This window comes from Onychomys torridus, chromosome 10, assembly GCF_903995425.1.
Source record: "Onychomys torridus chromosome 10, mOncTor1.1, whole genome shotgun sequence".
In the NCBI taxonomy this organism is placed as follows: domain Eukaryota; kingdom Metazoa; phylum Chordata; class Mammalia; order Rodentia; family Cricetidae; genus Onychomys; species Onychomys torridus.
Window position 1 is genome coordinate 25,188,002 of NC_050452.1, and position 24,934 is coordinate 25,212,935.

General features: G+C 56.4%; 2 protein-coding genes across 10 annotated transcripts; one reads left to right on the top strand and one right to left on the bottom strand.

Moving 5' to 3' along the window:
• Positions 1-55: 55 nt before the first annotated feature.
• On the bottom strand, positions 56-17,007 carry LOC118591960 (translation initiation factor IF-2-like). Of its 9 annotated transcripts, none has more exons than XR_004946034.1 (5): positions 15,092-15,670; positions 11,829-12,149; positions 7,912-8,019; positions 4,021-4,178; positions 56-202 (listed from the first exon to the last, which is right to left on the bottom strand). XR_004946034.1 is itself a non-coding variant. In XM_036200390.1 (5 exons), the coding sequence occupies exons 1-3, from the start codon at positions 16,592-16,594 to the stop codon at positions 12,060-12,062; spliced, it is 447 nt and encodes a 148-aa protein (XP_036056283.1). In that variant the 5' UTR covers positions 16,595-17,007; the 3' UTR covers positions 3,451-4,178; positions 7,912-8,019; positions 11,829-12,059. The 9 variants fall into 9 exon arrangements, 6 of the variants coding, with proteins under 6 accessions (XP_036056283.1, XP_036056279.1, XP_036056278.1 ...); XR_004946033.1 differs by lacking the exon at positions 56-202 and adding an exon at positions 5,580-5,774 and having other exon boundaries at positions 3,451-4,175; XR_004946032.1 differs by lacking the exon at positions 56-202 and adding an exon at positions 5,580-5,774 and having other exon boundaries at positions 3,451-4,178.
• Cabp7 (calcium binding protein 7) lies at positions 15,814-24,733 on the top strand. Its single transcript, XM_036200378.1, has 5 exons — positions 15,814-16,250; positions 22,199-22,342; positions 23,062-23,174; positions 23,413-23,566; positions 23,776-24,733. The coding sequence occupies exons 1-5, from the start codon at positions 16,142-16,144 to the stop codon at positions 23,901-23,903; spliced, it is 648 nt and encodes a 215-aa protein (XP_036056271.1). The 5' UTR covers positions 15,814-16,141; the 3' UTR covers positions 23,904-24,733.
• Positions 24,734-24,934: the final 201 nt, after the last annotated feature.

Consider the following 24,934-nt stretch of genomic DNA (forward strand, 5'->3'; position numbering starts at 1 on the left):
CTGAATCCATGTGACACCCCTCTAGAGGTCCTGGCACTCACCTATGGGAGCCAAGCATCGCTCGGTGCAGCTCCACTCTTTCCTCGCTGGAGGTCCTGAGTGAGTGAGTAGTTTTCGTGGAGAGTGGTGCCCTGGGAAGCCTGCAGGAAAAGCTTGAATGCTCTGGGCTGTGTGGCTTGGTCCAGACCTGAGGGTCTCCAGGCTGGGAGGAGAGATTGACAGAAAGCCCCAGTGAGCTGCTGCAGGCAGGACTCTGATCCCTCCAGCTCGCTGTACAGACTTGAGGAAGTCTTGTCTCCTCTCTGGGCTCCTGAGCCTCTGCTGTACAAGGTCATGTTTGCACAAGAACTCTGGGATCCCCTAAGTTTCAGTTTCACAGCCTGGTTTTCCTCAGCTCTGTCAAAGGAGTGTCACCATTGAGGAAAATGAAAGAATGGTGGAGATGGACTAGACCCAGCCAGCTTGGCCTGTGTTATGAATACCCACCTCACCCCACTTTCTCTCCTAGCCCTACACTCTCTTGGCACGGCATGGGAAGGGGCCTTCGAGGCCCCCAGATTAATGGAGACAGAAGGTTGGCATGGCCACTCCAGACTTTCCCAGTGCTTTGCCTCTTGAGTCCCAGGTCCTTCCTGTCAGTCAGGATGGAGGATGGGGTGGCAGGCGCAGAGTCCTCAGCCTGCCCTGCTATGACAGTTGCTCTGCTTTGAAATCCACGGGGGACCACGCCCGATCCCTCCCCTCCTTCCCTCCCTCCTCCCTGCCTTCAGCTCCCAGGCTGAGGTCCCCAGTTCCCTAGGCTGAATCTATTAAGTCCTTCATATTAACCAGCGAAGGGGGAAACAACCCTCTTTCATCCTAAGCGAGTGAATTTGCATTAACACCTGGGGAGTTCTGTTTGCCTTGAGAAAGCCCATTGCTATTCTGGGCTGCACGCACCAGCAAGGAGTTAGTTGCAGCATTCTATTCTTTTATTAATACGGCTTTTCTCTCCTCCCTCTTCTTTTCCCAAGGAAGGGGAAGCTTGGCAGGGGATTCCAGGACTCCCCTCTCCACGTGGGGATGCCAAGGACGAGGGGCAGGGAGCAGCTCCCAGTGGAATTGCATTTTCCTGGAGGAAACAGCTGCATGCTGCTGGCTCTCTGGGATCTTGGTACAACTTTACCAGCAACTTCAGTGGGCCTTGCTGTGGCCGGTTCATGCATAGTTGGGGCCCAGCACCTTAAGGGCCAAATTTAGAAGGGAAAGGAAGAGAGTTTTGGTGGGGGATGCCAGGAGGTAGGAACTGCCTACCACTAACTCAGGGAGGGTGCTCACTGGCTGAACCCCCAGTGAGCTCTCCATGTGGAAATCACAGCTTTCTTGGGGGACCTAGCTGGCTGCCACATGACAGTTCCCAGGCCACTGCTCCCGGCTCCTCTGGGGGAAACCCAGGCATGTGCATAGGAAATGTTGGGTCTGGGACAGATATGAGTTGGGCTGAACTTTGCAGGTTTTAGACCTGGAGACTGGGTTTCGGGAAGAAGGGAAAAGGGGGTACAGCGGCGAGTGAATGCCTCCCTTCTGCTTTTATCTGAGATGGGTGGTCTTGTGCCTCCAAATCTTCAGGGAACCCAATTTTCCCCTATCCAGGGTAGGCCAATGAGCCATGAAGAAACAACCTGACCTCCAGAGCAAACTCCCACCTCAGGAGGCTGCTTTGAGATATACTGAGTAGGGGCTGGATGGAAGGCTGGGGCCCACAAGGATCATGTGAAGATGCTCTGGCTTATATTGCTGTTTGGGCTCTCAGCTACACATCCCTTTCCAACAAGAGTCAGTTCTAAGCCCACTACAGGGTCTTCCTGGGGCCACATTAGATCAGAAAGCCTTGGTTCTGAGCCAATGCCTGCTGCAGAGAGAGTGTATTAAGTGAAGCCGGCTGCTGTGTGGTTAGAGCTGTGTACTGTTTGCGTGTCCTGGATCAGTAATTGAGGGCGACAGCTCAAGATGGAGCATGGGCCCAGAGAGCTTTGCATGGTTCTACTTCCCACTCAGAAGCCCAGGGCAGCTGGGCCTCCCTTTTGGAACCTCCGCAAGGCAAAGAAAGGTGTAAATCTGGCAAACCAAGAAGCAGCCTGGAGTTTGCGTCGTGGAGGGTCAGAATCGGTACTGGCAGTTACAAGCATTCCCCAAGTTGGTGACAGAACTACAGCCTGGAGGGTGCAGCCATCCAGGAAGCCACAGGGACGGGGACCCTGGTCCTACATCAGCATTCCCAGGGCATCTTTAGCCCCTCTGGCATCCGGCCCATCCCCATCTGCAGCTGAGCCATTGCCAGGAGTGTCTGCTGCTCTCCAGTGACATTTACCAGCTGAGAAGTGGCCATCGAGACGTGAAATCAGTGTGGCCCGGAGCTAACTCACTTCATTAGAGTCTCCCTGCTCCAGTAGCTGGACAGCAAAGCCCTTCCTCAGGCTCCCCCAACTCCTCACAGCCCGTCCAGACACCACCCACGCCTCCTCCCCATCCTAGCACAGACCCCCGTGTTCATGCAATCAAGACCATTGTCTCCTAAACACTTGCTCTGGTCAGGCCTGAGAAATGTAAGAGCAATTAATGACAATAGTAGCCTATGATCTCCTTGGCATTTTTAGAAATTTTTTAAAATATTTATTTATTTGTTATATATACAGTATTCTTTCTGCATTCCACTCCAGAAGACGACACCAGAGCTCATTATAGATGGTTGTGAGCCACCATGTGGGTGCTGGGAATTGAACTCAGGACCTCTGGAAAAATAGGCAGTGCTCTTAACCACTGAGCCATCTCTCCAGCCCCTTACATTTCTATTTTTAGGGAGTATCTCATATATCCCAGGCTGGCCTCAAACTTACAATGGACAGGATGACCTCAGACTCCTGATCTTTTGTCTCTGCCTCCACAGTACTGGGATTGCAGATTCATATCATTCATTCGGTGTAATACAGTTTGCTGGCTTGCTTGTCTGCTTGTTTGAGACTGCTGGCCCAGAACTCAGTATGTAGCCCAGACTGCCTCAGACTCAAATGCCCTCCCAAGTGTTCAGATTATAGGTCTGTACCACACATACCTAGACTCTCTATTACAATATTTTAATATGTCATTATTAATTATTACTACTATTATCATTGGTGTTTGTGTGGCTGAGGGGGCCGCCCATGCCACAGCATGTTTTGTGGAGTTGGTTCTATTTTTTATGTGGGTTCCAGGAATCAAACTCATGTCATTAAGTATGCATGGCAAGCATTTTTGCCCACTGAGTCACCTTACTGGCGAGCCTCTGCACTAAGACAAGGTCTCACTAGGCAGCCTTGGCTGTCCTGGAACTCACTATGTAGACCAGGTTGGCCTCAAACATGCATGCTTCTGCCTCCCTAGTGCTAAGGTGTAGTGGTATTTGCTCTGCCCATGACCTTGGGCTATAGGGCCTGAAGGAGGCAATGCTTCCTGCTGTTGTACCTGACCTCTTAAAAGGAGAGGGACAAGGGTCACATGCCCTTGCTCCCTGCTCCTGCCTGAGAGGTGGATTCACTGCTGCTCAGATCAGAGGGCAACTTCAGCTGTCTACTCCGTTTTGTATTCATGAATGTATTTCCTCAATTTATGTCTTAATAAATCCTTATTACCTATTAAATAGACTCACATGGATTGATCTCAGTACTAGGGTTACAGGCATGCACCACTGCATCCAGCAGCCTTTACATTCTTTGTCAGGCTTTAATCCTTGAGGCAGTCCAGGAGAGGCCTGGACACTGTGTACACCATAGCCCAAAGGCTGCCACAGCACCTGCTTAGGTCCTCTGAGGCATCATGGGAGGCCCCGAAGGGTCCTGTGTGTTCTGCTCATTTGTATGATGGGAGGGAATAGGCTCGGGGCCCATGTGACTTCTCACAGCTGTTTTGAGCCCCATTACCTCCCATGCCTGGGTTCATTCTGCACTTAGCCTCAGAGGAACACCACTCTATCCCCACAGGACAGAAGTCCTTTCTCTGAGTTACCCAGATGTGGACAACAATCCTCTTGTGGACTCAGCAGCATGGGACAGGTCCAGGATGACCTGCACTGTCCAGGGAACATCAGAGTCTGGTGGGACAGTCCCAGGCCTGACCTCCCAGCAGCAGGGCATTGAAGAGGAGGGTGGTCTCAGTATGCCCTGCTAGGAAGAAAAGAACACAAGGTGTAAGCTCAAATGTTGCTCCCCTCCAGCTGCAGGGTCCCCCAAAAGTTCTGTTATCTATTTGAAGTTGGATTTGCTCAGCTGGAAACCAGAACCATCAAAGTCTGTCATGGATGAGTAAAAGAAATAATGCCCACAAAGTGCATGCATGGCGCCTGGTGTTGAGCAATGCCCATAACTGCCAGGGAGTTTGTGACACGAAAGGGCTAATGTCCCCTAACACTCTCCTTAATCTGTCAGGCCTATGCTTGATACACAGCTCAGACCCACCTGTAACCTCCCCAGTGCCCAGGCCTACTTCCTTGTTGAGCCCCCTTGCCCAGCACAGAGTCCCGCACATGGGAGTGTCTGGTACCTATTGGCTGGTGAGTCCTGGCTGGCGGAATGAGGATCTCTGGCTGGAGGGTCCTTGAGCAGCCAGGTGAAACAGTGACTCAGAAAGGCTGAGGGGGAGACAGTGAGTTCCCAGAAAACTGACATGGGGGCTGGGCAAGGCTGCAGCAGGGCAGCCTCCAGGCCAGCTGGTCAGCCAGCTGAGCTGTGGTCACCAAGGGCCTGGTCATCACCAGCTGGCCCTCCCCCAGCCTCACTGGCAGGAAAAGCACATCAAAGTCTCCTTCCCCTTGGTGGTGGGCCTGCCTGGATCCACTGGCCCTGCCACTGAAGTCACCTACCTCTTTGTCCTCTGGCCCGGGGGGCATGACCTGGCCTGAACGCTGTGTACTAGGCACTATGCTTTTCTCCAGAAAACTGCTTCCTACAGAGGGGTGGGGGCAGCTCTCAGAAACTCCCCAAGGGTCAAACAAGTGAGTCTTGGAGTCACTCAAATGTTCGTTGGTCTCACCCTAGAGCCCCTATTGTGAAGTTCTATTATCTTCTAGGTCTCAGTTTCCCCTTGTTCCACAGAGCTGAAATCTGCTGGAGGACCCACCCTGAGAAGCCTTCTTTGAGGCCATAGCCTGTTCCCCTCCACAGAGTCGCTGGTACAGCATGATGGATGGGGATCCCACAAGAGGCTGGATAGGCACGCCCACACGCCTGCCACCTACTGTGGGTGATGAATCCTCTCCTCCCCTCCCCTCCTCAGGGGCTCAGCTCCATCTGGTCAGGCACACCGCCAGGCTGATGGATAGGCCGCCCACCAGGCCACACTCACTGCCATCTGCATTCATGAAGCCGCGCTAGCGGGTCAGGAGGGCAGGTCTGGGGCTGCTCATTCAGTCATTCAAGAAACATACTTATCCAGGCCCTACTGTGTGCTGGAGCACAGTGCTAAGCCCAGCAGAGTAGGACATTAGCAGTCACCAAGTGACCAGGAGACAGGCTGACTGAACACCTCCTCGGACCTGACAGGAGACCAGGTAGATGAGCAGATCTCACCAAGTCCTAGAAATGAGGAAGGACGTGCCGAATGCCATGGCAGTGAGGTGGAGCAGGGATCAGGAGAGGCGGGATCTGACTGGAATCAACAGTGCTTGTGCCCGGAGCTGGGGTACCATCCCGGTCTAGAGACGAAGCAGGCTTGGAGACGGAGAAGGACTCGCCCAAGGTCGCACAGCAGCACGCAGAGTTGTGCTGGAAGGAAAAGCTCTTGGCCCCTCCATCCCCTAAATTCCAGCCTCCTCCACCTCCGCCTGGACAGACATGGGCATCAAGCCTGCCCCACCAGTCCAGCACCTTCTCACTGGTAGAGGCAGCTGTCCCCTCTTGCCACTGACAGGAGCCAGGCAAGAAATATCACATCATTAAAATGACAAATCCTTCCACTAACTGAACCAGAAGGCCTGCCGCCCAGCCTCACAGCCCTTCAGCGCCCTCATCCCCCGCCTCAAGCTCCTCTTCTCTCCCAGATGTCAGTCCAGCAGGAGAGCCTGTGCAGGGTGCAGCCCAGGATGCAGCTCTGGACCATCGCCTTGTCCCTAAGGTGACCTTCGGTCCCCAGGCCTGACTCACGGAAGGGTGTGGGTATTTAAGACCTCACCAATTCTGTCCATCAAGAGGCTGGGAGGGATGGGGACTCCATTCCACAAATGAAGAGACTGGGGACCGAGTGAGGTGTCCCCTTTCCAAAGGTGGTCTCAGGCAGGGGACTCAAGCAACCCTGCCCAACTCTGATACCAAAGCCTTCCTGTCTTCCTACCTTGATGCCTACATGAATGTGTGTGCACCACATGTCTGCCTGGTACCCACGGAGGCCAGAAGAGGATGTCGGATCCCCTGGAACTGGAGTTAACAGATGGTTGTGAGCCACCATGTGGGTTCGGAGCATTGAACCTGGGTCCTCTGGAAAAGCCGCCAGTGCTCTTTAGCGATGAGTCATCTCCCCAGCCTTCATGGGAGGGATGCTTTCTAGCCTGACTGCCACCTTGTACAAAGGACAGAGCAGGGCTCACTTACCTAGACACCTATGCAGAATCCCAGCAACCTGAGCCAGGCCTCTCCCCTCAGTTTCCCTATCTGATAGTGGGGACTGACCTTCTTCATCTCGCCTAGGGCTGTTTCAGCAGCACTTTAGTGCATGTTGAGTGTGTACTCACACATGTGTGCAACAAACATGACCCATCCAGGTGTGAATGGAGCATGCACACTCACCCTGGTGCACATGTCCACACCTGTTCTGCCAACTCCTTGGTTCTTGGAATCCAGATGTCAGACTGTTCAGGCATACACCCCCACCAAATGTCCAGTGGCTGCATGTTTGTGTGCAATCCCAGCCACCAAGCTGTGTCTGTATCATCTAGGCCCATCTGTGTACACCTGTGTCACATATCCACAGTCACTGGAGGCCCCATAGTGTTCAGAATCCTCTGGGGAGCAGGGTAAGGGACAGATGGCAGGAGACACTGCCTGGGCCCACAGGCAGCCTGGGTCCCCAGAATGACCCCCCTCCTCATCCCTTTCCAGGCCCGGCATGCAAGGGCACACCGTCCGCTGGATGTCCTGGTCTCCTTGGATGCAGACAGAGCTCACAGAGGCGTCTGGCGCATCCCAACTCGGTCACAGCAGCTGCACTGGCCCCCAGCCCCCTTCCCTGTACCCAGTGATGTCTTGATTGTTCTCTATCCCTGCTGGGCAACAAAGGCAGCTGGCACTTAGCACCCAGGGACCACAGTGTGGATAGGGTCCTTTCAAAACCCACCTTGAGGAGTCAGTCTCCTAAGGTCTGGCCCTGACCTTGCCAAGACCTCCTCCCAAGTTTCCCATTTGAAAGATGGGAGGGAGGGGATTGGAGCCTGGAGGGAGGGATTCAGATTTGGAGATGTAGAGAGGAAGAAGCAGGGTTTTAGGGACCAGGAATGTTGGATTGCAGCGGGCCTGAGTCTGGGGTCTGTCTCTCAGTGGATGTCCATGTCTCCTCATGGTTCCTTGTTGGCCATTTTATAGATAAGGAAATTGGGGCCAAGAATCCCCTGCAATGCACACTCCCTGTACTGCCCACATTAAAGACTAGTGTCTGGGCATCATGCCCAAGACAGTCCCCACCTCCCATCTTGCCCTGGGTCAGGGAGGTGACGTTCCCGGAATGGTTTCTCCCGAGCCAGGCGCCTGCCTCCTACTGCTCATGGCACCTGGCTCTGAGCCTGCTCCCCAGCACTGCCCATTCATCGGCTGTCACTTCCTGGCAGGGCAGTGGATCGTACATCACCTGGCCATGCTGAGGCGGCCAGGCCAGGCAGGTGGGCAGCGTGTTGCTGGGCTCAGCACTACTCACCTGTGCTCAGGAGGGTGTTCAGCCGCTATGGTTCCTCCCTGCAACCTAAGGTCCAGTGTCTGCCAAGGAGGGGCCATCCTGGGGCCCCAAGGCCCAATCCAGATGCAGCTGTTTATGGGGGGAGGTAAAAGAGTCAGGCAGAGGGGGGTGCAGCACTCGGAAGGCAGAGGCAGGTGGATCTCTGTGAGTTCGAGGGGACCTAGTCTACAGAGTAAATTGCAGAACAGCCAGGACTATTATATAGAGAAACCTTGTCTCAGGGGGAAAAAAAAAGTCAGGTGGAACCCACAGGGTGACCTGGCTGAAGGTGGCAGCTGCCCTATTTGGCAGGGCAGGATTTTTTATCTCCCAAACCCTTTCTCCCAAGTAATTTGCTGATCTAGTTTGCTGGGGCACTGTCTCCTGCCACGATGCTTGCTGTTGGGGGTTGAGGAGTGGGAACAGAACCCAGGCAGGGGTATCCTTCTAACTGCCTTGTCCCATGTCAGACTCTAGCCCTTGCTCAGCTCCCAAGTCCCCATTACACGACTTCATCTCCCTGGGACACTTCTGTAAGCAGCCTCAAGTCCTTCATCTTATTCAACAATCATTACAGCAGTGAACAAAATCCAGACCAGACCAGAAAGGTATGTATCTCCGCTGTGGGTCACACTGGCAGATGTGCTCTGATCAGGATGAGGACAAGCGTCACTTGTCTGTTTTGTGGCTTGGTTAGTTTAAAGGGAAAGACCATCTGAAAGGTGACTTTGGGGCCTGGAGAGATGGCTCAACAGTTAAGATCACTTCCTGCTCCTCAGAGGACCCGAGTCTGGTTCCCAGTACCCACACTGTGCACCTCACAACCACCTGTAACCCCAGCTCCATGAAATCTGATACCCTCTTCTGACCGCTGCAGGCACTGCGCACATGTGACACACATACTCCAGCACACACATAAGTGCAAACTTTTAAAAATCTTTAAAGAAAAAGAAGAGGAGGAGAGGAAGGAAGGAAGAAAGGAAGGAAGGGAGGGAGGGAGGGAGGGAGGAAGGAAGGAAGGAAGGAAGGAAGGAAGAAGAAAGGAAGGAAGGAAGGGGGAGGAAGGGAGGGAGGGAGGAGGAAGGGAGGAAGGAAGGGAGGAAAGAGGAAGGGAGGGAAAAAGGAAGGAAAGAGGAAGGGAGGGAGGAAGGGAGGCTGGGGGTGTGTGGTAGAGAGCATGGCCAGTGTGTGCGAGGCCCTGGGCTCCATTCCTAGTGTAAAAAAGTAACAATAAGCAATCAGATGAGGACCTTTTGTAGTCAGCCCTGTGGGCCTGGAGGATATAAAGAAGTGTCCCTCTGCCCCTGCGGAACTGGGCTATGAGATTAGGGGGTTCCTCTCAAGTAGCACTTTGCAAAAATCTTTGCCTCCCAACGTGATGGAATGGAGACTTCAGAGAAGTGGCATGTAGAGCTATTGCCAGCCCCCTACTCAGACACCTAGGGCCCCAGCATGGAAGGTGAGCAGAGCAGAGGCCCTGTAGTGAGCCAGCTATGGCCTGCTAAGGGGTGCTGTCTGCTGTGCCCTGCCCCCAACCCCACATACCCCCCTCCAGTTCACCCTGGCCCCCTACAGCTTCTCTAATTACGCAGCCATAAAGCACAAATCTCTAACGATCCAATTAGTAACGCCATTGCTGCCCTGTCCAGGATTAATCACCAGTTAAACTGCAGCTGGTTTATCATCACTTAGGCTCAACATGATGAGGTGCTGTGGGCTGTGAGGGACAGAGACCTAGCTTGGCCCTGGAAGAAGTTTCTCCATCTACCATCCCCAACGCCTCCAGGTAACCCAGTTCCCTAACACTGGGAACTCCATAGGATTATAACCCAGTGTCACGCAGATCTGGTGGTAGCAGAAGCTGAGGGGTTCCCCAAGCCCAGCTCCTCTAGAGGCAACATCTTGCCTTCACCTCTTACACACTCCCTGTGAACAAAGTATTTCTCTTCTGTGCCCTGGGTTGATGCCAGGCTAATCTCAGTAACCGAGCCATGGAATGAGGGACAGGGAACTCATCTCCACTCTGGCCTCGCTGCATCTGCTCCGACCCCTTTTGACTTCTTCCTCTGCCCACAGGCTCGCATGAAGGGAAAATGCCACCCACTCTGAAGGGTGTTCACACTTTAGCACTGTGCCTATCCCAGGGAACACACAGGTGTTCCTTTAGGGTCCTCAGTGCTTTGTGTGGAAACAGGAGAGAGGTCTTTGCATACAAAGGCAGAACCGGAAGGGCACATGCTGGCCACTTCCTCTAGGCAGCAAGAAGTCCCTGGACAGGCTGCAGCCAGGTACACTAAGGCAGGTCTACCTGAAGTCCCTAACATCGAGGACTGCCATGGAAATATTTATCCTGTCCTGGACCCTGGGATCAATCCCTTCATATCTTATTCTTTCTGGGCTCCCCCTTTTTCCCAGGGGAGGTACCTAATCTCTTGGAGATCCAGTGATTTGCTCTATAGATGCTCCCAGAGGATGAGACCAAACTCTACAGCTCCAGGGTGCAGACCCTCACCTCATAGGTCTGCACACCTCAGCACCCAGATGAGCCTTAATGTCACATGAAACCAGAAGAGGAGAGGAGGATTGTCCAGAAGAGGTAACTTCCACTGACATGTCACCCGCAGCTGTGGCACCAGGTTGGCCTGAGATGGACCCATCAGGTACCTCAGACAGTTGGTTGCACTTATGAGCAACAGACTGAGAGAGGAGTCTGGGAGGCCAGAGCTGTTAGTGCCTACCCGGTTCCTCATCTCCACCAGATACAGCTTTCTCTTTGGAAGGGAACTCCGAGCAAGGGCCAGTCTGGTGACACCATGGTTCCCTCCCCTCCTTCCCATGATGCCTCACAGCCTGTAAGTTCTCCTAGTCCCCAACCAGAGGCTCCCACTTTCCTGAGGGGAAGACTGAGGCCTGAGGTCCCTGTTGTTTTCTGGGCAAGACACCCCAAACTCTTCTACCTCTACCGATTTTCCCGTTTCCCCTCCAGTCTTCTTTCCGTTCCCCTGGAGGCTCCCACCGAGCCTTCAAAGTACACCCAGTTCCTCAGGCCAAGGGGCTGAATGCCTGAACGTGTGTCTGGTGGGCGAGGTTACTATGGTTACTGAGGGCCAATCTTGCCCTGAGGGTCATAAGTATCTCTCCATCTGTGATCACATCTCTTCTGTCAGTTAGCTTGTTTCTCTACAGCTAGGTGAGGCCACTCCAAGGCCCAGAGGATCATGGGAGCCAGAGAATAGACTCAGGACGTCTAGAGCCAGGGACAGTGGCATCACCTATCCTCACCTTTATTACTCTGTGTGCTAGCAGCATGAGCCCATTTCACAAGACAGGAAGTTGAGGCCAAGACAGTTGCCATCATCAAGGCTCCAAGCCAGTGACAGCTGGCAATCAGGGCTCATCGCAGTCACCCTGAATCCCACACCTCCAGGTGCTTTTCCATCCTCAAGTTGCTTCTGGAAGAGCAACAGATTTAAGGACTGCCCTCTCTAGTGTCCCTCACACGACTGCTCATGCCGTCAGGTTTGATCCTATCACCTTCGGGAGCCGGACTGAAGGCTCAGAGGGGTGTTCCGTACAGGACAGGGATCAGAGCAAACGGGGCCCACAGGTTCCGGACTGCACCCTCTCCTGGCCCAGCCTGAGCCTGCAAGCTTATCAATTCCATTATTCATCAAGTGAGTGCCTGGACAATGAATATTTTATTCACCTCCAGACACTGTCCCCACTGGGTTCTTGGAACAACGTTGTTCTCTAGCCAAGGAGCAGAGGCCAGAGTCTCTGCTGTCCCTAGACACCCCCTTCCCCCAACCTGTGCCTCTGCCCCACAGCTTCTCTCCAGTCAGACCTTTTGGCTCTGGCAACACTGTGGCCAGTGGTGCAGACATGACCTTGATGCTTACCTTCCTTCAAGTTTGGCTTCCTCCGGTCACTGGTTCAGGTTGTCTTGGCAGGCTCTCCTGGGTCCTCCACCGTTTCCTTTCAGCTCAGGGCCTGCCAGAGCTCTGCTGGGCGCTCTCCCTGGTGCTGAACGTGGGTGGCAAGCCGCAGCGGGCTTCAGAGTGCAGGTCCAGCCAGGGAGTGTGTTATCTTGAAAAGAGAGGCCTCCTGTGCCCAGAAGGAAGGGCCCTGTCTTAGGCAGGGCAGGAACTCTGCTGCTCGTGCAAGGAAGGGGTCAGCGTCTGGACTTGGTGAAGCCCTGCTGCTCTTCTCTCTCGGGAGGGCTGTTAAGGAAACAAACAGTTGGTTTCAGGTTTCAGTGAGTGAATCACCTTTCCTCATTCTCCAGCCTCTTTGGCCGGAGGCTAAGCCCTGAGGTCCATGAGATCCCCTTGGGAAGGCCTGGGGCCCATGCATCTCCTAGTGGGCGCAGTGTGATGGCAGTAGCTCCTTCCCCCAGCTGGGGAGCGACAGACATAATTCACACCCTGTGATCGCACCGTCTGCTCCCTTGATGTGCAGAGAGGACAGGGCAGCTGGGTGACTCTCTTATTCACTTCGCAGGTGTTCACGTTCCTCTGCCGAGTCCAGCCCAGCCCCAGCCCCCACACAAGGAACCTGAGGGATGCAGACTCAGAACCTGCCTTTTTATTTTTATTTGATGTGCATTGGTGTTTTGCCTGCATGTGTGTCTGTCTGTGAGGGTGTCAGATCCCCTGGAACTGGAGTTATAGACAGGTGTGAGCTATCATGTGGTTGCTGAGAATTGAACCCGGATCCTCTGGAAGAGCAGACAGTGCTCTCAACCGCTGAGCCATCTCTCCATCCCCCAGAACCTGCCTTCTAAAGCTAAGAGTAACCTCACACCTCTCACCTCCTCGCTCCACACCAGACTTCTCCTGGCTTGATGAAACCAGAATCTTGCTGTTCTACACTCAGATGTGCTCCCATTTAATAGATGAGGAAACTGAGGCTCAAGGAGGACCCCTGCTGGTGAGCTCTGCCTCCTAGAATTCTGACTATTCAATACATCCTTCTGCTGACCCCATGCCCTGAGATGTTTGAAGTCTTGCTTCCATGTCCCTCTGTAAAAGCTTCACCCACCTACATCAGACAGCAGGCTTCAGCCTCGGTTGCACACTGCAGCCGTGGCCCTAGGCACAGTCAGTTCCTTGCCGCCATACTGGCATCAAATGCAGAGTCTGGGCACATGGGGTCTGTCTATTGAATGTCATACAGCACTGGAGGGTGGAGGAGGTTGACAATAGTTCCCAGGAGCAACCTGCTTCCCAGAGTCTAGAAGAGCAGGAAGTCAGCACATCCCAGAGCCTGGCCTCGGGAGCCCCTGCCTCTGCCTCCAATGACTCTACAGCTGGATTTGGTCTCTACAGTTCCCTCAGCGGGCACATCCCTGCCTGTGATTGGGAGCAAGGGATGGAGGAGAGGGACCAGGCAGTTTGCATGCATAGCCCAGGTATGTCCTATGTCCCCAGCCAGCAGGCAAAAGGGAGCAGGTTCAGCTACTAGTCCAGTAAGTGTAGTGTGAATGGGCAGCCCACTGAGTCACCAACTAGAGTGTCCTGGACTGTGGCTTTGCATCGGGGGAGAGTTGGAGGGACCAGCTTGAGTCACCAGGGAACTGAAATGTCACAGATTGCCCAAGAGAGTGTGGTACACTATGATGCTAAGGCTTTCATCCCAGAGTGCCTGCCACGTAGACATGGAGGGTGCTTGTTCTGGGGAGTACCCTGCTCACATGAATGGACAGCTTGACCCCTTGGATGCAAACCAAGGTCAATGTCTGGGGGTCAGCCCCTGTATCCATGGACACCTGCACCTTCAGCACAGACTTGTAGAGCCTAGCTGTATGGAGGATGTCCACTTGATTTTTTTTCTTGATTCCTTTCTGCCTCTTTTGAGATTTCCCTGACTGGGCAGCAAGGCCAGGGGCTTCAGGGAACTGGAGGGAGCCACCTTGTCCCACTGTGGCAGCCTCCCAAGAAAGCACCAAGAGGTATGGTCCCTGCGGTCTGTCAGCAGGCTCCAACCCTCTCCCTTAGCCCAACAGCAAACTGTCTGGGAAGGCTTAGCAAGTGAGGTGCTCACGAATCACCCCTCAATCAATACTTAGCACTATGATTGTTTAGTACATGTTCCCGTGGGGGGGGGGTGGATTTTTGTGCTAATGGGAAACCTTCAAGAGATTTGGGGAGCACCGTCAAAAGCGATTCACATTTAATCATTTCATTTTTACCCTTGCCTGAGAGGTAGCCTTGCCACTTTTACCTCATGTGGAGAAACTGAGGCCCTGGGAGGTTAAGGGACATGACTGAAGTCCCACGGAAAGAAGGTGTTAGATGTAGCCGGTGGCTGATACTTCCTGCGACTCAGCTCTGCTCCATTAGAAATCCTAAAGGGTGTCCTGGATTCAGCTGATTGGTGGGTGGGCAAATGGACAAGAAGGGGGGGGGGCGCTTTTCTGGGCCTACTTACAACTCCAACCCCAGGTCTGAGCAGGCAGCAAGCTGGTTCAGAGGCCTGGGGCGGACATTCGGATGACAGCTGGGGTTTGTCTGCCTTCTCTACAGGTTTCATATGCCTCTGAGAGATTCAGAGCGTGTCCAAGTGCTGAAAGGCTCAAGCTTGCCTTGGCCTAGGGTGGCTGGGGCTGGTGTCTCTCACTGACCCCCCTCTCTCCGGGCCCAAGACAGGGCTATGATTAATCATCAACAAAAGCAGAAACACACAGAAAAATGTAATCAGCTTGAGAAGGGCATGGCCGGGCAGGGCGGTGGCAATCAGCTCCCCTGCTGGGGCCTTTGGCTGATTGGACCCAAGGGGGCAGGGAGATTGTTCAGACCGGGGTTCCAAGAATGAGACTGAGGCCAGCTGAGGCCCACCCAGGCCAGAGGGTCACCATCTCCCATAACTGTACACGTACACACACATCTCTGCTCACATATACAGTATACATGCCACTCCCAGCTCAAGGGCCTTCACACCTGCGCACACCTGCCTCCAGGCTTATGCCCTTCCCTGCCAGCTCACTGTCCTGGCACATGTAGGTGGTCATGCATACTTCAGACACTCATCTGCTTGTGGATTTGAAAATGCATGTACACAGTGTCCTGGACGAAGGATAAAGATAAACACATGCACATGCTACCCTCAGACACTTGCTCCCACCCCCGTAGCCCACATGCTCAAGTCCCGAGGATGGTCTAACCTGCAGCCATGTGACCAACAGGCTCTGGGTCGTCTGTCTCCTCCTCACTGCCCCTGGGGACATGAGATAGACCTTGGCTTCTGCTCTGCAAGCTGAGTGGCAAGGGCTCAGAAAGAATCCAGGACTAGAGCCCCGTGTGGGATCCAGTCAACTGCTGGTGTCAGCCACAGGCCGGTAGAGTCTCCTGCAGATCTGTGCTTGGCCCTGCCTGGTGACCTTGGCCAACGTCCTTTTCTAAGCCTCAGTTTCCCTACCTTGGAGCCTCTCCCGGCACCAACATGAGGATTACTGGTTTTGAGGACCCCCGCGCCTGGGGCAACCTCACCTTTCTGGGTCTCTCTAGCCTTTAGTTCTCATCTCTCGGCGCTTGCTGGGGGAGGGTTAGAGGGGGCAGGTGGGACAGTGGGTACAAGGAACAGCTCCACCCCCACTCCACACCACCCTGGTCCGGCTGGCTGAGAACGTGGGGTGCGGGAGACAGCAACCCGAAGCAGACCGGGGGGAAAGCAGAATCGGGGCGAACGGGAGAGAAGGCGCCCGGGCAGGCTCGGGGCGGCCGCTCAGGGGCCGGCGGCTGGAAGGGGCGGGGGCGGGAGGGGCGGGCAGGCGGGCGGGGGAGGGAGCGCGGCGAGCGCCGCACAGAGCGAGCGCGAGTGCAGGCGGCGGCGGCGGCGGCGGCGGCGGGAGCCGGAGCGGCGGGCCGGGCGGCCGCACCAGCCAGCGGGCGAGCGGGCGGCGAGCAGCGCGGAGCGCGCGGGCCAGAGCGGAGGGAGCGCAGCGCGGGGCGGTGGGAGCCCAGAGGCCCGAGCGACGCCGCCCCCGCTGTCCCTGCGAGGCCCCGGCCGGGAGCCCGACGAGGGAGCTGGCGGCATGGCCCGGCGGCCCGGGGCGCGGGGGCGCTAGGTCCCGGGCGGGTGTCCCGTACCTCGCCACCGCCACCGCGCGCCGCACCGCGCGCCCCGCCCGCTCCAGCCGCCCCCGGGGCCGCCGGCGGCCCATGAGCCCCGGCCTCAAAGTTTGCGGCGGGCGGTCGGGCGCGGAGCCTCCAAGATGCCGTTCCACCCGGTGACGGCGGCGTTGATGTACCGGGGCATCTACACCGTGCCCAACCTGCTGTCCGAGCAGCGCCCGGTGGATATCCCGGAGGACGAGCTGGAGGGTGAGTGCCCCGCCGGGACCCCCGCCACGCGCCCTCCTACCTGTGCGCCCAGGTGCCGCGCCGGCCGGCCGCGGGGCGCCGGGGACCCTGCTGCGCGACTCGGCTGAGCGGCTGCGCGGGAGGCGGGACGGCCCGGTGGCTCCGGGCTCCGCGGTAGGGGTCGCGGCGGCGCGGGGACGGCGCGGCCCCTGCCCGCGTGGCCCCCGGCGCTGCGGAAACTTGCGGGGGCCCCGCAGCGGGGTCACCGGGCCGCGTGGCCCGCGGTGACGGTGCCGCAAGGCGGCGGCGGCTGAAGTGGGGGGTCCGAGCCGTGCCCCCCGCGCCCGCCGCCGGAGCGCCCGCATCCTGATCCCTTCCACCGCGCCCGCCCGTGGCTCTGCGCTCCTATTGACATTCCGCTCGTGTCGCGTTCAGAATCCAATCTGCTCCGGCAGCGGGAGAAGGGGAGAGGACGAGTGCCCCGCTCTTGCCGGGTGCGGGGTTGCCCTCATCCCCTTCTGCGGCCCTGCGAGGGACCCCCCCACCCGTGCGCTGCCGAAGCGGCCGGGAGGCGGTGGCGACAACAAGTGGCCGGATTGGGAGGCTCAGTCTCGATAGCGAAGCCTGGAAGGGAAAGGCCGGAACCCAAGCCTCCCCCGACCCTAGTCCTTTGCCTTTCGGGAACAGGGACCGCAGGCAGTTGGCAACTGAAGATCGGCGCAGCAGGCAGGGGCTGGGTTCCGCGACTGAGTGTCCTGGGGTGCAGTGAGACCCCTGGGGCCTCCCTAGCTCTTTCTCTGCTGAGATTGGGGGCGGGGGTATGCTCATGATTCCCCTCCCCCAGGCCTCTTGAGGCCCCATATAGAGTGGAGTCGGGGACTCTGAGCTGATGGGAATCTTGGTCCCTTAGGATGTTTGTCGGCTGCTGGGGGAGGGGCTGATAATACCCAGAGAATGGACCTGTCTCCGATCCCTGGAGTCGAGGGGTTTCAGCTCTGGGGTCTCGGCTGAGCCCATAGGAGTGCGTTGGAGGGAGCGACACAGGAAAAGACATTGGTGGGAGCCCAGGGGAGGCATTCGGAAAGTCTTTCCTCAGCCCAGGCCTGGTCCGGGGCAAATTTTGGGCGAGTAGACTGTGGAAAGAGAAAGCAACTACCATGCTCACTGCACCACAGGCCACCAGACACCTGCTTCCCACAGCCAGCCCCCACGAACTCAGGTACAGGAAAAGCCGTAGAGGGGGGTCTCAGCCTCAACACAGGCAAGACAGATGGAAGCATGCTGTCCCTGACCTGACCTTAGCACTCACCCTGTGAAACCCAGGTCCTGTCCTGTCTGGACTGGACCAAAGCAGAGCCTCCTTCAGGGCCAGGGAAAGGGGGGAGGTGGTAGGGGCCAGGAGGGGCACAGGGCACAGGCCAGTTTTCCTTTACTTTATTGCCTTTTATTCTGGGCCACACAGAAGCCTTCATCCATCCCTTCCTCCTCATCCCTGGGACAGAGGCAACATGTCTTCCCAGACGCCCCCCCCCCTGCAGGTTTGGGCACAGACCCCAGCACCCCCACCATGCCCTTGCCTCCACAGTTCCAGGTCTCACTAGGTTCCTCCACTCCTGATCTCTTGGTCCTAGAGTGCACACTCAGGATAGGGAGATGCTGAGAGAGACTGGCATGCAGGGGTGAGCAGGGCAGTGGTGGGCAGTGCAAGGGCACGGAGGAGGCTCAGGATCCGCCTGAGCCATCCAGCGGGCATGCTGGCAGAGGCCCAGTGGCGTTAGTCACCAGCGCACCAAACACACTCCCTGCTTCTCTCTGATCCCCTTCAGAGTTAGCAGAGGGGCCCTGGTGCAGGGGCACCTGAAGGACAGGGCCATCCTCGTGGCTGGCAGGTGGAGGGCACAGGGCCAGCAGATGCCTGTGGGAATCTACACATGAAGACAGAAAGTTCTCCATGATTCTTCTTGGCTGCTGAAAGTCTGAAGGCCCTCTCCAGGCCCTGGGCTCCTTGCAGCGGGCTTGAATGCCAGAGCTGGGTGCTGTCCTTCATACAGATGGTACTTTTGTTATCCCTGCCCCCCACCTCTCCAGGACACACTAGCATTCCTGTCCCAGAGCAGTCATGGGAAGACCCAGGCCCGTGCTTAGAAGGAATCAGTGAGGGGCCAGCGGACTAGGTAGGGGAGTCGGTGGCCTGGGATGAAATACTGCAGACACCTTGCGCCGCCGCCTGCCTGCTGCAGGAATCCAGGGGGGCAGTCAGTCTGCGTAGGGGGGAGGGGAATGTGGGAGTGAAATGAGGACAGCCAGGCGGCACTAGGTTCGAGTCTCCCTCCACACTCTTGGCTCATGGAGTGAACTTGGACAATCAATTGCCTCTGAGTCCGGGTTTCCCTATCTATCAACGGGGTTGGCATTGGCATTTCCAGGATGATGGTGGCAGAGAATGCCGTGGGAGTACCCAGCACAGGGCCTGGCAGTGGGGGCTGAGAACCCAAATGTAACAACAGGGGAGGCTGAGGAAGAGCACCTTACGAGCTTGGAGTATGTAGTGCCCATGAGGCAAGGCGGCAAGGAACAAGAGCATTGGGCCAAGAGGGCAAGGACTGGGGGGGCCTGTGGCCCTGGGGAGCTGAGCATGGTTATGGCAAGAGGAGGAAAGGAAACATTTACCTTGGAGGCCCGCCCAGCCCCTGTGAGAGAGGCAAGTGTGCTCCCACATTTGTCCTGAATACTCCACCATGGTTGGGACATACCCCTGTTCTGAAATGCATCCAAGCAGGGACCTCCAGGAACACCCAAGACAGACTGGTCACGGAGACAGCGGGGGTCCAGCATTCAAGGTCAGGCATGGGAGTGACTGGCCAGAAAGAGGGGAGAGACAAGTGGCCACGCAGCTGGGTTCTGAGGTGGGCACTTGACTGTTGAGCCTGTGTTGAGGGTGGCCAGTTGGGGGCACTGGTGTAGGGCCACCCCCTTTCTGCCCTTGCCTCCTGAAGCCCAACTCATCAGCTGCCTCTGCACAGGCCAGAAATTCAGGGAGAGTTGGGGCGCAGGGCCAACACCGCGGAGAATGGCAGCCACCACAGAGGATGGCTACTGCCTCTGCCAGTGTTCCCTAGCTATCTAGACTCAAACTCTCTGGCAGAGTGCTGGCTTCCTGTTGGGTTTGCTGGAGTCTCGGGCCCCTGTGCAGCTCCACAGGTTGGGGAGGGTCTGAGATGTCAGGTTCAAAATGGCAAGTGGGGGACAATATCAGCCTGGAAACCTAGAGGTCCTGCCAGCCCGTTTCCGGGCCAGACATCCCCATGCCAAGATGGAGTACAATGAGTTTTGCCTGGCCTCACAGTGCAGGGAAGGAGCAAGGCTTTCGGGGAATGCAGTGATTCTCCATGGCATACAGTGACAGGCACCCCGATGACACCCACCCCTTCAGGGAGCCCTTCGCAGAAGCCAGACCCCAGCCACGGGACAAGAACCTCCCCGTCTCACAGTGGGAGGCATCTGAGACTCGGAGGGAAATAAAGTGCCTTGCCCAGGACTTGGCTGCTGAGCAGGAGAACTGGAATTCAAACTCTGGCTTTGGGTGTTGGTCCCAGGCAGCAGGCAGGCCAGCCTGGCATCCCAGGTCAGCCTGGCATCCCAGGTTCACCCAGACCTTTCCCTTCCCACATTGCCATCTGGGATGATCTGCTTTACATTGGCCACATCAAAGCCAGGTTTGGCCAAACACTTGCACATACGATTTCTCTTGTTTCTTCATTGCCGAAAGTCCCATTGAACGGGTAAACAGCAATGAAGGGCTGGAGCTGGGATTCAAACCTGGGTCTGTGACATCAGAATACTCTCTGACTGAGAAGATGATGCCTGAACTGGGCCTCTGTAGGCAGATGGAGGGGACTGGGCTGGGTTGGTGCTCTAAAACATTAGTGTGAGCTAGGTGTGCTGTGGGGGTGGGGGGGGGGGGTGGTGATGCACAGATGGAGAGTGGCTAGCTGGGAGTTTACCCAGCAGCCTTGGGAGGTCAGCCCTGCCCGAGATGTCTTTGGTACCCACATGACTGTCTCAGAGCCTGTCCCCTGAGCATATGCCCGGAGAGTCACTTGCTCGTTAGTGTCTCTCCTTCTGGTGCATTTTCCTCAGGGGCCTCAGAAAAGGGCACTGAGGCATCCCTGCAATTGAGGAGTCACCTTGAACCCTGCCAAGGTGGGAAGTATAGCTCAGACCTCAGCTCACAGCAGAGGGTGGCTTCCACAGCAGCCCCCACTGGATCTAGGACTTTGGCATCCTTCCTTGAGCTCCTTAATGGGCATCATTCTCCAAGGGGAACAATTTCTGACTTTGAGGTTCCCCAAACCAACCCGTGGCTGGTTCCCTCACCTTCAGCTTTATTTCTGTCTTCTGTGGGTGGCCCAGAGACCGTGCACTGAGGTGCGTAAACCTCTACGAAGGAGTCTCTCTCTGAGTGCTCTAGGAGACGGCTCCCACGTCGGTTTCATCACCCAGCATGTCTATACTTCCATGACAGGCCCCGTTCCAGGTAATGGGGACACTGTGGACAAGACCCACCTGTCCCAGAACAATCCAGTTTAGGGAAAGAACAGATGTGTGGAGGGGTGAGCAACCAGAGAAAAGGCAAGGCCAGCTTGGGGCAGAGAGAAACTGAATCATGCTAGCTGGGAATCTAGGCTACATCTGAGTTTGATGTGGGAACCGAAAAATGTTGCAGGTTCAGAGCAGTCTTGGTGTGCCCAGGCTTGAGGGGCTTCCCAGGGACTGTGTCCAGGACACCAGTCCAGAAAGGTGACAGCATGGTTACAAATGGGGGGCACCCCCCCCCCCCCCCCCCCCCCGCAAGCTATCCAGGCACTCCCAGGCAACTGGACTCTCCGCAGCAGCGCTGGCTGCTGCCCGGTCATCTCTGGCCACAAGGGGCACAATGCCTCCTTCAGGGCCCAGGGTTTTCAGTACCCCCTGGATCTGGCTCAGATCTACCAGCCTAGCCACTTTCTTGGCCCTAAAGCTCTTGATGCAGAAACCAGTCCCCAAGACTTGCCTAAGGTGTGGGGGGTGGGGGTGGGGGCAATGTTTACCCCAGCCTGCCTGTGGGACTCTGACCTCTAGATTTCATGTGACCCCACATGGAAGAGCCAGATGAGGACCGGGACCTGAAGCCAAGCCACCTTTCTGTGGAGCCATGGTTTCTGCTCTGTGGTGGGGCCAACAGACTGGCCTGCACTCCCTGTTCTACTAAGGCCAGGGACAGTATGAGCTCTTGAGTCCTAAGGCCTGTGATAGTTTAACTAGCAGGATAGTGTAGGAGCCTTGAATCCACACTGAGCTAGGCTGACCTCCTGGCCTCCATAAACCCTTCTAGGTCTGCAGTGTCTTTGTTCACACACACACACACACACACACACACACACACACATGCACATGTGCATGCACACGCGCACACACACGATTTGCCTTTGCCTGCTGAGTGAAATTCAGTTGTACCCAGGGGAACAACTGAGGCAAAGGGGCCAGGAGTCTGCAAAGTGAACAAGGAACCCTCCCGGAGCTGGGTCTTATGGACTGGTCCTCTGGGGAAATGTTCTTTAGGCCCCTGCTGGGTGTGATAATCAAGGGACAGCAGCAGAGAGAAGGGGGTAGGGGGAAGGGCCCTCAAGTTCCCTGCTGCCTTCAGCGGCTAACCGGGCCGGTCAATCTGGTGTTCTCCCTGCACCTACCACATGGTGTAGTCCTGAGCATACCAGGAAGGCTGTCAGACCCACAGTGGCCACTGGCTCAGGCCAGGTGCACCTGTCTCCTCTGCCTGGCCTGTGCAGAGACCCAAGAGTGTGTCCTGGACACCCTGTGACTGGTTCTCAGCAGAGCTCCAGGTTCTGAGTGGGACTGTCGGATCCCAGGAATCTGGGAAGGGGCTGTTGGGGACAGAGCTGAGGTTTCAGCCTTCTGTTCCTCCACAGAGATCCGAGAGGCCTTCAAGGTGTTTGACCATGACGGTAATGGCTTCATCTCTAAGCAGGAGCTGGGAACGGCCATGCGCTCCCTGGGTTACATGCCCAACGAGGTGGAGCTGGAGGTTATCATCCAGCGGCTGGACATGGATGGTGAGACACCCTGCCTTGATTGACTTGCCCACCATCACCTAGGCCCTGGGGCTGAACCACGGAGGCTGCGTGCACTCTGGACTCCTGCTTCCTGGGTGGTCATGATCTACCAGCATTCCTCAGCTCAGAAAGCGGAGGCCAGAGGAGGTGGGGCAGTCCCAGTTACACACAGGGTCCAGGACTGCCCCACCCACTCCGTGGTCTGAGTATAGATAAGGAGAGTGGAATAAATATCTAAGCGCCCACCACCCCAACAAAAGGTGGCTGTATTTACCACCTGGTATTTTATTGAAGAAAAACTCCTAAGAATGATCAGTAATGTCAGGTCCCTCTGCTTCAGTCCACCCATTATCTCTTCCCCTTTCCTCTCCCTCCAGGGAGCAGGCACTAGTCTGGGCAGCCGGCAGAGCGACTGGCACTGTGCTGAGGAGCCATGGAGAGTTAGTTCTGAGTGTACTAGGAGAGTCTCCCACATCTGGGGACCATCTGCTGCTCGCCTCCCCCAGTCTCCAGTAGAGCCCCATCACATTTGGTAGCCTCAACATCAGCTCAGAGTCTGGCATATCAGGCATCCCTGAAATTGACTGAGGCTCAGGGAAGGGGCTGAGGTCCCATGGAAGGTCTGCGGCAGGCCAATACTCCAGTTCATGTCTTTTGAACTCGGGATGCCTGATCCTGCTTTCAGTCTGACCCATTCATTAGCCCTGTGCTCACTTTAGGTGATGGCCAAGTGGACTTTGAGGAGTTTGTAACACTCCTGGGACCCAAGCTTTCCACCTCGGGGATCCCAGAGAAGTTCCACGGCACGGACTTTGACACTGTCTTCTGGAAGGTATGCTGGCTGACAGGGACTGTGTAACTGTGGCGGTGTTGAGGGGCCTGAGTGTTAGACCCACACTGTGATGAGTGGGGGATGACCACTTGATGCCTGGGCTCCTTGGGGGAATGGACTAGGTGGTTCTAGTCTTATGGGATCTGGAGGCCTGTCTTTGGGCTTGTGCACCTATGGGGTGCTGGGTGGGGACTGTGGCAGGGAGTGATCACAGCGGTTGTCCCTTTTGCCACCCAAGTGTGACATGCAGAAGCTGACAGTGGACGAGCTGAAGCGACTCCTCTATGACACCTTCTGCGAGCACCTGTCCATGAAGGACATAGAGAACATCATCATGACCGAAGAGGAGAGCCACCTGGGCACCGCCGAGGAGTGTCCTGTGGACGTGGAGAGTGAGTGGCCTGCCTTGGGACTTTGTGGGTGGGTTCCAGTGCTCGAGCAGAGGGACACACCAGGGGTTTGCACGGGAGCCTCCTTACTTGTCCCCAGCCTTGTGTCCTTGTTTGCCCCAAGTCAAATCCACGTCCCAAAGTGCAGACCTGATCCCATCCCTTCCCTGTCCCTTCTGTCTTTCCCTGGTGTTCCTGGTGGGCGGCTGCAGCCTGTTCCAACCAGCAGATCCGCCAGACGTGCGTGCGCAAGAGCCTGATCTGCGCCTTCGCCATCGCCTTCATCATCAGCGTCATGCTCATCGCGGCCAACCAGGTGCTGCGCAGTGGCATGAAATAGGCACCACCGAGTGCCCACCTGGCACATGCAGTGCCCAGGCTCACTCCACACTTAACCGCTGCCTGCAGCCCTCCCCCAGCTTACTCCTTGGGCCACTACCCACGGGCACTTCAAGCCTAGACACTGACCACCCCAATCCTCACCCCATAGGCCTTGCATGGAGCCATGGCCCAGCTGTGGAGGACCTGGTGGTAGCTCTGAGGACAGTGCTAGCCCCTATACCCTGCCTGTGCCCTCACCTGGCCTGGATGTAGCGTTAACTTCCCACCACCCAGGAGCTCCTGGGAAAGGAGGGCCTCCACAGGAGTCCCTGGGATCCAGTTAGTGCTGTGATCTTTTAGGCAGGCGAGAAACTCATGTCCAGAGCTGGGGGTGGAGTAGAGGTGGGCACAAGGCTGGGGTCCTGGGTCCCTTCCTCTGACCCTCCTTAGACCCAAAGCCAGTCTTCCCATCCACCTGTGTCTGCCCATTTCACAGCTGAGGAGCCTGAGGCTTGAGGGGCTAAGATCTGGCTTCAGATTCTTCTTCTACAGGGCTTTTCAGGAAAGGCTAATGCTCACACAAGGTGGGCATCAGAGATAGCTCTAAGGCCCATGAATTTCTGAGCCTTCCACCAAAGTCCTAGAGACTAAGAGTCAAGTCGTCCCCCAGCACAGAACCTAGAAACCCAACTGAGGAGGAAAGCAGAGCTCTTGTAGCCTGCGTGGCGTCCCCACTGGCCAGGGTGCAAGCTTGGAAGGCCTTGGGCCACTCCTGAGGGATCTGTTTCCCCTGAGGACCACTCTTCCAAGTCCAGGCTCTGCCCTCTCGGGGGCCGCACTTCTCTGTACCCTCAGGGCCGGAGATCCAGCTCTCCCTGTCCCACGTGTGCCATCCCATTTCTTGGCACGGCACAGCCCGGGCAGATGCAGGGCTGCAGCTCTTCAGGGGCTGAGACGGTTGGCAGAGTCCTTGGGCTCCCTTCCCTAGCCTGGGGCCACTTATTATCTGGGCCACAGCCATACTGGCATGCTCTGTGCCCAGCCTGGCTG